The 11,773-nt window shown below is 36.1% G+C and overlaps 1 protein-coding gene across 1 annotated transcript in view; it reads right to left on the minus strand.

The window, feature by feature from the left end:
- The window catches only part of LOC107758841 (protein sidekick-1-like), a 95,037-nt gene that overhangs the window by 34,879 nt on the left and 48,385 nt on the right, over positions 1 to 11,773 (minus strand). Inside the window, exons 19-22 of the mRNA XM_016576670.1 lie at positions 9,846 to 9,955; positions 9,253 to 9,403; positions 5,280 to 5,517; positions 1,615 to 1,730 (exon numbers count right to left, since the gene is read on the minus strand). Coding sequence (XP_016432156.1) covers positions 1,615 to 1,730; positions 5,280 to 5,517; positions 9,253 to 9,403; positions 9,846 to 9,955 — 615 coding nt within the window. The remainder of the gene's footprint in view (positions 1 to 1,614; positions 1,731 to 5,279; positions 5,518 to 9,252; positions 9,404 to 9,845; positions 9,956 to 11,773) is intronic.

Genomic DNA, 11,773 nt, shown 5'->3' on the forward strand with positions numbered 1-11,773 from the left:
CACAAGAGACACCTAAGAGAGGAATTCCCCCCATTTTCAAAAATTTAATTCAGGTCCTGAATAAATGTCTAAAAATCCTGATTGGAGTATCACTATAAATAGTTATAAATGATAAAAAGAAGGCTTTAAAAAGATCGGTATTGGTGATCGGTATCGGCAGATACTGCTTTCTGTGATCGGTGATCGGCCTCAAAAACCCTGATCGGAGCACACCTAATAAACTTTTATAAATAAGATAAATAAATTTTATCTTGGAAATAAGCCACATACCAAAATAAGTGGACCTTCCAGGCATACACAAAGCATGAAGGCTCTGTCAATGGTGATTTAGTTAAAATCTCTTTGGTCGCTGTAATATTACTTTGGTCAAAAATAGTGGATACCAAATGCACGAGACGCCAGACTGTTCTTATAGTAACCATGCTGTCAATCATCACAATTTCGAAGGTGAGTTAATGGTAATTTAGGAGATTTACTACCATATATAAATGTGGTTGTCACTCCTGAAACTTTACAGAGTGTCCATTGCAATAGAGATGTACAGTAGAGATGAGCTCATTTGACTTGGGCTAGAAGGCAACCACACCGCAATCGCTCACAACACTTCAGTATCTTTTACACGTGCAAACATCACTGTTTCTTCAGATAAAAATTAAGAAAAAACCCAACAAGTTCAAGTTTTGCCTAACTTGGGTCCTGACTTCAGAAGTGATCAATAATTAATTGTGCTATTTCATTTCCTCCCCGCTTTTTACCATCTAAGCATTTTATCAATTGGCTTCTTCCGACAGTGTGTAAAAGGAAAAACTGTTTCAGCAATTTCATGATCTTGCATCATGTCACTCTACACAGCCTAAGCAGAAAATTGAGAAAGCCTTATACAAGCAACAGTGCACAGGGGTTTCAATAGCTTCACATACTTTATAGATGTGTTCAAAATGAACACAATACGAACTAAGTTCGGCTGAATGTATGAGCATTAAAGCATGAGGAAAAACTTTTGTAGATGTGTGTATCAACAGCTCTATGTGGTACAAAGTGCCTTTGGCGCATGATACAAGCATTACATTAGATGTGGAGAAGTGTACTGCATATTCTTTTTTGCTACGAAGCTTCTGATTGGTTCTGCTATGTGGTTGTTAGGCTGTTCTGCTTGGTTTCTTACTTTCCCACATCAAAAGAGCCCTCCTCCAAAAAAAAAAATTTTTTTTTAAATTTATATACTGTATATATATAGATATATATATTAACAATAAAGTTGCAATTAAATGTTAACAGCAATAGATCTTTTCTTCCATATTGTAATGTATATTCATATTTAATGGACTGCCAGGGACTTGACAAAATCCATTGGTTGATGATTGGATGGAGGCAAATCTGAATGCGAGCTTGCTATTGATTTTGGAAGAACAGGGTTTACGCTGACTAAATTACTTGAGAAGTCCGACATGCATCACCGGAGAGAAGTCTGTCATTTTGCCACAAGATCGAGGTTGACATTTTGATTAAACATTACAAGCTCAAAACATTTTGAAAAATGAAATATGAATCATTCACAATAAGATCTATAGCATGCTTTTACAAATTAAGTTGAATTTTCTATAGTAACCGTACCTTGTAACCAAGGATGTGTCCATTCTTCTGGTGTTCAGGGACCGAACCCCAGGTGACCAATATACTTGTGGAGCTCATTGCTTCTGCGCTCACATTTTCTGGGGCACCAGAGGGAACTGAAAACACACCCATATGAAAAGTCATTTTATTCTAAAGCAAAAACCTACTCAAGGCTGTGTGTTAGAGTGATTTTACAACACTTAAAGGCTGTTTTTCATCATATTGGAACAACAATAAGATAAAAGACTCCAATTATGTCTAATAATAATGCGAATGAACAATTCCACCAAGTAATACAGCTCATTAGCCTAAGGGTGATGTCTTACCAGCTGACTCAAAACTATTTATTTTGGTCAGGGTTTCACATCTACTGACTATTTTTTGCTGAAATCACACTCTCTTCTATTGGAGTCTGTCACATGCACTGATTAAAAATGGAAGAGAGCTGACAACTTAAACAACATCCTCTGACATTTCTCTATGATTCCCTGTCATGTGAAGCTTCGCTGAAATAAGAACAGGAGAACCGCATGAGCATAACCTTTTGTAATGGACTGATTTAGGAAACAATTTGAAGGGGCAACTTTACCCTCTGATTGTGTGTGATGTATAGTTGTTCCTTCAAGGCTTGCCGGCATATGTTCATGCACAGCCTTAGTGAGAAAAAGATTTTCATTTGCTAAACGAAGCGACAAAGACGCTTTCTTAAGTCCTATTCGGACGGTAACCGTTTCTCATGTGAACATCTGTAAAAAATAAATTTTTTATGGCACCTCAGTGATAAAACTCATGGATTCAGACGCACATTTGGAGAAGCAAGTTCTGTGATCCTACGAACCCAGGAACGCGCTGCTCATGTGGCCAGTCACATAACTGTCTGCTGTACATAAAATGAATTAAAAATAGGAAAATTGATGCATTATAGTTGAAATGGTTTTCTGTCTTGCATTTTATCTCTCAAAATGATGGATGTCATTAAAAATGTGGAGATTAGCCGAAATAAGTTAATGCATCCTCTTATTTACATAAGGTAAACATAAAGCTGCTTGGTTTATATTTGTATATATACAATTGTATATACTACACATTTTAAAATGATATTGCATACCTGTTGCTGCCATAATAATGACCCATTTCCAATGTTTACATGCTTCTCTTCTCTTTCTTCTTTTTGTTTTTAACAGCTCCCACTCGCTGTGGTGGAGCAGTCATGAAATATTGTTCTTGTAAATACTTTCCAGCATTTCAGTAATAAATATGCATGCAAATTACAGTGAAGAGGCAAATCTGAATGCGAGCTTGCTATTGATTTTGGAAGAACAGGGTTTACGCTGACTAAATTACTTGAGAAGTCCGACATGCATCACCGGAGAGAAGTCTGTCATTTTGCCACAAGATCGAGGTTGACATTTTGATTAAACATTACAAGGTCAAAACATTTTGAAAAATGAAATATGAATCATTCACAATAAGATCTATAGCATGCTTTTACAAATTAAGTTGAATTTTCATTTCATGACGACTTTCATGAAAGAACAGCAATGTCTATGATAACATCTTAAACTGTAAAATGACTATAGAAACTATGATTTAAACAACCTTACAGTTGAAATAATAACAGTTTTGACAAAAATTTCAGCCCACTAAATGATTTTGTATATTATATATAACTGGTCTGAACAAAAATGGCAGAGGGGCTGAAAAAAAAATGCTAATTCACTCTCTGACAGTCTGACTGAAAAATGTTTAAAGGGATAATTCACCCCAAAATTATAATTATGTCATCATAAACATGAAGGTATCATGTTTTAAAAATACTGGACCACTTCATTGTATATACTAAATAAATAAATACATTTGCATGTTGAAACATTCATTAAAATATCTTCCTAAACAAGCACTGCTAATAAAAAAATTCCAGTCAGATGTATCCATATACAGTAGAAATTCACCCTTCTGCAGTGTTTTGGCAGGCAGAACTCTCCAGCCAAACCTGTGGGGGATTTTAAGGGTCTTAAAGCATTCTCTTTGATATAGTAACCGTACCTTGTAACCAAGGATGTGTCCATCGAAATAAGTTAATGCATCCTCTTATTTACATAAGGTAAACATAAAGCTGCTTGGTTTATATTTGTATATATACAATTGTATATACTACACATTTTAAAATGATATTGCATACCTGTTGCTGCCATAATAATGACCCATTTCCAATGTTTACATGCTTCTCTTCTCTTTCTTCTTTTTGTTTTTAACAGCTCCCACTCGCTGTGGTGGAGCAGTCATGAAATATTGTTCTTGTAAATACTTTCCAGCATTTCAGTAATAAATATGCATGCAAATTACAGTGAAGTGCAACAGTTCCTGTACGGTGTTCGGCAGTGGTCAAAAAGGATTTAAACAGTGATTTTTGAATTGATTTCTTCTTGTAAACTCAGAGATGTGGATTCGGATGCAATTAAATTACCACACAACCTTGGTTTTTGTCAAAAAAAAAAAAAAAGGGAAAAAACAGTAGGCAATTAGGCTGGGGATTTTTACTCAGGTGGTGGGAGAAAAACACTGACATTCTGGATTCGGACAGCAATAAAATCACAGACTAACCCCAGCAAATGTTGAAAATAACTTACGTTCCCATGAGAAACAATTATCGTCCGAATTGGGCTTTATTCTGTTAGTTATTTAGGTGTAAGAGAACTGTGTTTGCAATATGCGGTTTTTAACGTTTGCTGAGAAAAATGATTCACAGCAAGTTTGTTGGTTCTTCAGTGTGTGAGGTAGCTAACTGCAGGATCCTTACACTCCTGAAAACAATTGTAGGGTTTCAAAAGTGTGATTTCCAGGACTGGAAAACATAAAATCTGCAAAGGTAATGAAAAAGCTGTGGAAATTTATATAGTTTCTGTCAGGACCACTATCGTCAAATATGATTGACAATTAGCATAAGGTTTGGATTGGCGGTATGGTTCTGTTCTGGGCATGAACTCCCTGTGCATCCATGCAGCCTAGCATGGATGAGAGCAGGGAGAATGTAATTTTCACAATCAACAGGAAAATTCATGGAGAAACGGATGTTTGAAACCTGTAAGTGCTCACTGCCAAAGCCACAAGTGCCCACCTCACCAGCTGCCTCTGATCATTTCAAACTTTCTAGATGTTGTCTAAGGGTCGACAGGATCATTAACTCAGCAGGGAGTCGCTGGAGCAGCTAACACCCACCCGCTGAGAGATGTGGCCTCGGGCACAGACTCCATCTGAGGCTCCAGTGGCTATGTAAATGAAGCTTACGACTAAAAATCGGCTAGTAGGGCGCACCTAAACTGTAGCTTGTTTAGAGTTACTAAGGAACGCAGCAACTTGTGGCATTAATCTAAAAATCAACTGACATATCTTTATAAGAATTTCATGTAAATATCTGTCTTATATTTTATGCTATTCATCTTATAAAATGGAAATTTGACCATAACACAATGATGCTTATATTAACATAACTCATTTGGTTACATACCGTACAAAACATCAACTATTTTGTTTCTTTTCCTCAAATGCATGACATTAATCATTCATTTATCATTTATTTTGATCGTTACTTTTGTAAAAATCAAAAGTGGAGAAGCTACTTCTAAAGCAAGTATGTTTTATGGGAAGTTCTTTTGCTGTGTCACCTGACTCTTTAGTTTTGCCCAGCACAGGACTGCTCCAGGGTCCAGGCCCGATGCCGTTGAAAGCCTGAATACTCAGCTCGTACTCCATCCACTCCTCAAGTCCCTCCACCGTCACCTCCCAAGAGAGGCACTCAGAAACGGTCTCTATCCGGGGCAGGCCAAGCCCGTCTGCTCTTTGTGCACGTACACGGTAACCCACGCTTTCAGGATTTCCGTTATAAGCTGCCTCTGGAAGCGGCTACAAAAGATGAAGAGGAAAAACTTTGGGGCGGGAGAGACTTTGATAAACCTACATCAATAATAAGACCCAAAAGCTGTGAATTGGATTGTAAGTGCTATAGAAAAATTATGCTATGTAAAATGGTTGACAAACTGTGTGACAGGATAAAGTTATATAGAGTGTCCTCAACATTTCTGAACACTTCAGGCACTTAAAATATAGGAATTTCATTGCATTAGATTAAAAAATTAAATAAAATAGAAATAGCACTCCTGCACACTTTCTAAACAAAACATTTCCCAAAAATAATATATCTGTAACTTATAAAAAATAAAATAATTCATATTTTGTTGTCTAATGCAATGAAATTAGATAGATACAAGATGGTTCAAAAGTCTGGGGTCAGTAATATTCCTCAAAAAAAGAAATTATTACTTTCATTCAGCAATGACCCATTAAATTGATAAAGTGTCAATAAAAAAAAACTTAGTTACTAAAGATTTCAATAAAAAAAAAAATGCTGTTCTTTTAAACTTTCTATTTATCAAAGAATCTTGAAAAAAAAATGTATCATTGTTTCCACATTATTTTAAGAAGCACAGCTGTTTTCAACATTGATAATAATAAAAAAAAAATGCTGTTCTTTTAAACTTTCTATTTATCAAAGAATCTTGAAAAAAAAAAGTATCATTGTTTCCACATTATTTTAAGAAGCACAGCTGTTTTCAACATTGATAATAATAAGAAATGTTTTTTGAGTACCAAATCAGCATATTAGAATGATTTCTGAAGGATCATGTGACACTGAAGACTGGAGTAATGATGTTAAAAATTCAGCTTTGTAATCACAGGAATAAATTACATTTTAAAATATATTCGAATAGAAAACAACTATTTTAAAATGTAACATTTCACAATATTACTGTTTTTACTATATTTTTAATCAAATAAACGCAGCCTTGGTAACATCTTATATCTTACCAACCCCAAACTTTTAAACAGTAGTGTATAAAAACAGAAAAAAAAGGTTAACTTAAGTTGCCCAAACACATTTGGGCAATTGTATTGGTATGGTACCGAAATTTAAGGGCTGAAAAAGTTTAACTAATTTTCTGCACGCTAATTTTACTCAACAGGAATTGGAAATAAATGTTTCATGGCATATCCCGGTGGCTAAGTTCTACGATGATCTGGATGAATGAAAACCTTCACAAGCATCAAATTGTGTGCAGCAAACAGAAAGGAAGTTCCTTAATCTCCTCATAAACATAAATTAAATGACATTTCAAATTGGCTGTAATGCAGTTCAGTCCCACGCCTGCTTCAGCTTCACGTTGGCACACGGCTCGGAGACATTTTCCAGCATTGGATGCCAAGAGTTCGCACATGGTTACTCGCCTAGTACTTTAATGCACACTTAAAACCTTACGATGTTCACAGCTTCAGTACGTTGACTGCTTGAAAGCATTTCTATTAAAATGCTTTTGGCTAGTTGACGAATGCTGATGCGAGTGACTTCATCGGCATGGCCCAAATCAATGTGTGAGTTCTTATGGTCTTCATGATAAGCTGCTAATCTTTAGTTGCTTGTAACATCATGATTTGATATATGATGTGATATAAAAAATCATTAAAAGCTATTCATCTATAATCAATTTAAGTGTTAGTCTATCTACAACAAGCGACCAGCATTTTGATGAGCTTTCTGATGAGCTTGCTTCGCTTTGGTTTATTTTCAGTTTGGTTAAATTGGATTACAAGTGGCTAGTGAATAAGACTCAGGTTTTTGTGCTGAAACACCAGAATGGTTTAGTTAATCAAAACTAATAAGTGTTGCTTTCTAAATACTTCTGAAGGTCAATGCATTTCCACAGCAACTCCTCATAAAATACATCTTCCAATGTAAATTCTCCTCATTAAAGACATTAACACTTAAGAAACTTGGGTCGCTTGGTAAATGACAGAAGAGCGGTAAAAGTATAACCTTTTATTTTATGGCAGCTACATAGAAGTTTTAGTATAAGTGTAATAAATGACTATCCATAAAAAAGGGTTAGAGGTCACCGTTTTCATTTTCAGCGCTTTTGAAGTACTGCATTAAGCATTATTATGTCCTGAGGGTCATTTCTTCAGCACCAACACCCGACAAATGTGTTACTACGACCAGGGGAGGCTTTGCAGAAGCCGTTTTTTTAGTCCTGTCTTATGTAATGACAGCCTTCATGTTATGTGCCTCTACAACTACAATTCTTCGATCGCTCTTCAGGCTTTGAAAAGGTGAGAGGGGAAAAAAGGAGAACTGAAAAGTAATTCAAAAACTACTAAAAAAATCTTAATGATGAATGTATGTACATCATCAAAAAATAGCATTACATTTTTTTGTGATTTATTTGTGAATAATTATAAATTGTTCATTTTAATAAACCGATTAAAAACTGATTAAATTTGTCATCAAAAAAGTCCTGGGTGGCATTTTAAATGTATTAAAATGTTTTCATAAAAAATTTAATGCAGATATTTTGCCAGGTTATTGCAACATTATGTAGCATTGTGCATATAAATGAAAATAATTCAGTATTGTGAAAATATTAAAATATTCCTTTACTGAAAAGTCTGGAAACAGAATTTTTTTTTTAATTAAGATAATTTTTTCATACCATATTTTAGATCCTGCATTAAACTATTATGATGTTTGGTCAAAATGATGGTTCACTCTGATTGTGAAAAATATACATTTTATATTTTAAAATGTTATTTATACCTGTGATGGCAAAGCTGAATTTTCAGCAGCTATTACTAAAATGTCACAAGGCTCTTACAGAAATTGAATCAATTTTTGCTACATATAAAAGTATTAATTTATTAAAAAAAGAAAGAAAGAAAGAATCGTTCTGACCCCAGACTTTTTTACAGTATAGTACAGAACACAAAATCACATTTACATGTAGAAAACCTGTACTTGGTGCAAACTTGACTATGTGTGTGTGTGACCATTTCTCACCTCCCAGCGAATCCTTAGACTTGTTTCACTTGCGGAAATTACTATGAGATTTGTCGGGGCCACATCTGGACTAGATTGCAGGGTCTGCATCATACGAGAAGGCTGACTGAAGGGACTCGAACCCACAATGTTCACCTGCTTCATCCTGAACCTGAAAGGAATATGTAAGTGAGGAGAGACAAAAACAGCGTTTTTAATTCCCAGATCTTGCTCTTGAGTAGCGGGAGGATGGGGGATTTTGGTGGCTTGTGATAGCAAAAAACGGACAGGAAAAATAAGCTGTCAACCTCTTCCAGTATATCCCTCACCTATAAAGTGTGCGCACAGAAGCGCAACAGACAGTATTTGTGGCCACCTCTGCATGTGTTTGAGAGTGCGTAAATGGCTAGATTCTTATGAGAGCTCCAGTTTTTAAGATAAAGTTCACAACAAATGTCCAGAACCACCTCCTTTCGATGCAACTGGAGAACCTTTTTAAGCTCTTTGGTTCTTACAAATGGCATATGTTTGGGGGAATGTATAGGAAAAGCTCCCAGGGAAAAAAAAAAAAATTAGTCACAAGGCTCTTACAGAAATTGAATCAATTTTTGCTACATATAAAAGTATTAATTTATTAAAAAAAGAAAGAAAGAAAGAATCGTTCTGACCCCAGACTTTTTTACAGTATAGTACAGAACACAAAATCACATTTACATGTAGAAAACCTGTACTTGGTGCAAACTTGACTATGTGTGTGTGTGACCATTTCTCACCTCCCAGCGAATCCTTAGACTTGTTTCACTTGCGGAAATTACTATGAGATTTGTCGGGGCCACATCTGGACTAGATTGCAGGGTCTGCATCATACGAGAAGGCTGACTGAAGGGACTCGAACCCACAATGTTCACCTGCTTCATCCTGAACCTGAAAGGAATATGTAAGTGAGGAGAGACAAAAACAGCGTTTTTAATTCCCAGATCTTGCTCTTGAGTAGCGGGAGGATGGGGGATTTTGGACAGGATAACAGATCTCTACAGCCTCTGATCATCTGTAATCCCTTTAGGACAAGATAGTGTGCCGAGAATCAGAAGCCAATCTTTCCACAGGACCTTGAGAAAATCAACTAAGGAGAGAAATAGAAAGGGGAGTGAGAGGAAGACAGAGAGAGCGAATGAAGAAAAGATGAAAAAAAATTGAACGATGAGTGAAAAAAATAGCTGGAGAGATGCATAACGCAGGGAGAGCTGGAAGTATAATGAGTGTTTGGTCAATATTGAAAGGACATAAACAGCTGAAATGTACTTAGAAACCCTGCTAGGTTGATGGGAAAGTGGTTTTCCATTCAGGAAAGGAGCGAAAGGCTCACCTGTACTGAGTGAAGGGGATGAGATTGGGAATCTCCAGAGTGTCTGAGGCTGGTGGACTGTCTATCTCATACAGAACCTTCCATTCCTCGTCCTCACCCACAGTCCCCACCTGTGGACACACAGAGGATGAGTTTGAAATGAAGAATGCACAGCATTCTCACTGCATACAAGCTTGCATCCCTGCATTCTATACATACAGAAAATGTGCATACTGTATATTGCAGCGATAGTAAAAGCAGTATGGTAGTATGCTATTTTGAACATGCAACCAATGGGAAGATGAAATGAGGAATCGAGATATGATGCAAGCATGTCAAAGCATAGAGATATTTTTTTCTATTTATAATCCAAGCTTGAGTAAAAATGCCTTAACGTTTGGTAGTCAACTGACATCAACATGACAATCAAGAAATGAGTCACAAATTAGATGTTAAGATTACAGTTGAGACAGCTTACAGTTCATATCAGATTTCATTTGATGTATACTGCAAATATGGGCAAATCAGGTCCCCCAGACTGTGTACAGTACATATCCTGCACCCCTCATTCCTATTATGAGTAGTATGGCAGAGTGTCATTCCAAATATATGGAGAATCAGATTCAGCAGTCAGAGCTGATGATAGAAAAACTTTAGACTGACAGTGAAAAGCAACAGCAAACCCCACCAAGCTGCCCGCAGTGCAGACTCCATATAAGGGCTGTTTCCTTTGTTTTTCTGTGCTTTGTGTTTTTCGTTTTTTTGCTAATCAAAAGCATGTTGCGATAGATTCTCAACAATGACATGTGAGAGCCAGAGAGGGCTTGTTTATTTAACCACCTTGATCTTAATAAGGCCATAATGAGGTAATGAGCTAATTAAAAAGTGGATTCACAACATGAAAAAAATACTACAAAGAGACACCAGATAATGTAACCAATCATTATCTGCAAACAAAAACTGCTTATCACTTCAAACATGTCACAATCATGTGACTCACATTTCCTCTAGGACCTCACTGAGAGCTGCTTCCACTTATTCATAGAGCAACCTGTGGTTAATTTCATGCGGTTAGCTCTTTTCTATCATTACCATGTATAAACTGTCAAAATACTTAAAAGGGGCCATATTGTACACTTCTAAAGCATTTCAATTTCCCCCTGAAGTTCACTTATGATGTTAGTCAAGGTTTCTTACACAGAAAACAGTCATCATTTTACATTTTCCAGCCTCTCTCTGACCCTCTGACTGTTTTTGGCTACTGCACCTTTCAAATGTCCATATGTAAATGACCTCTGGTATGATTGGCCAACCTCATAGTTTCATTCCACGGCAGAAACACACACACACACACAAAATAAAATAAAACAAATTGTGAAATGTAAACTCACAATTCAGAGAAAACAATTCCGAATTTCAGGAAAAAATTATTTATATATCTCGCAATTCTTACTTTTTTTCTCAGAATTGAGAGATATAAATTCCTAGAAAATTCAGGGGGAAAAAAAGGCAAGTTAGTGAAATAAAAAAAGTCACAATTACCTTTTTATTATTTATTCCTTGGCGGAAACGGACTAAATAATTTTATTATGTTTTATTAACAAAGTTCGGGCGGAGCACGTTCAGATAATTAAAGGTTCTGTATGTAAGTTTTTTTGACTCTACTAAAGCATAAAAATACCATAATATGTTTGCAGATATTTAAGAAACATGCTAAGTTAACATACTTGTTTATCTGAAAAACAATGCTACAGTCAGTTATTCTCCTTTGGAAATGTGCGTTCTGGCTGGGAATGTCGGTCTCTGTTTTGGTTTGTGAAACCCGCCCACTGCCAATTTACCCAATTGTATTTCGGCACCCCGGGTTGCCAGTTGGACAAACAAAGGCCTCCTGTAGCGAATCGATGCGTTTTTGTAAGAAAAATATCCATATTCAAAACGTAATAATC

The sequence above is a fragment of the Sinocyclocheilus rhinocerous genome, unplaced genomic scaffold (genome assembly GCF_001515625.1).
Source record: "Sinocyclocheilus rhinocerous isolate Xijiao unplaced genomic scaffold, SAMN03320098_v1.1 scaffold1435, whole genome shotgun sequence".
Taxonomy (NCBI): Eukaryota; Metazoa; Chordata; class Actinopteri; order Cypriniformes; family Cyprinidae; genus Sinocyclocheilus; species Sinocyclocheilus rhinocerous.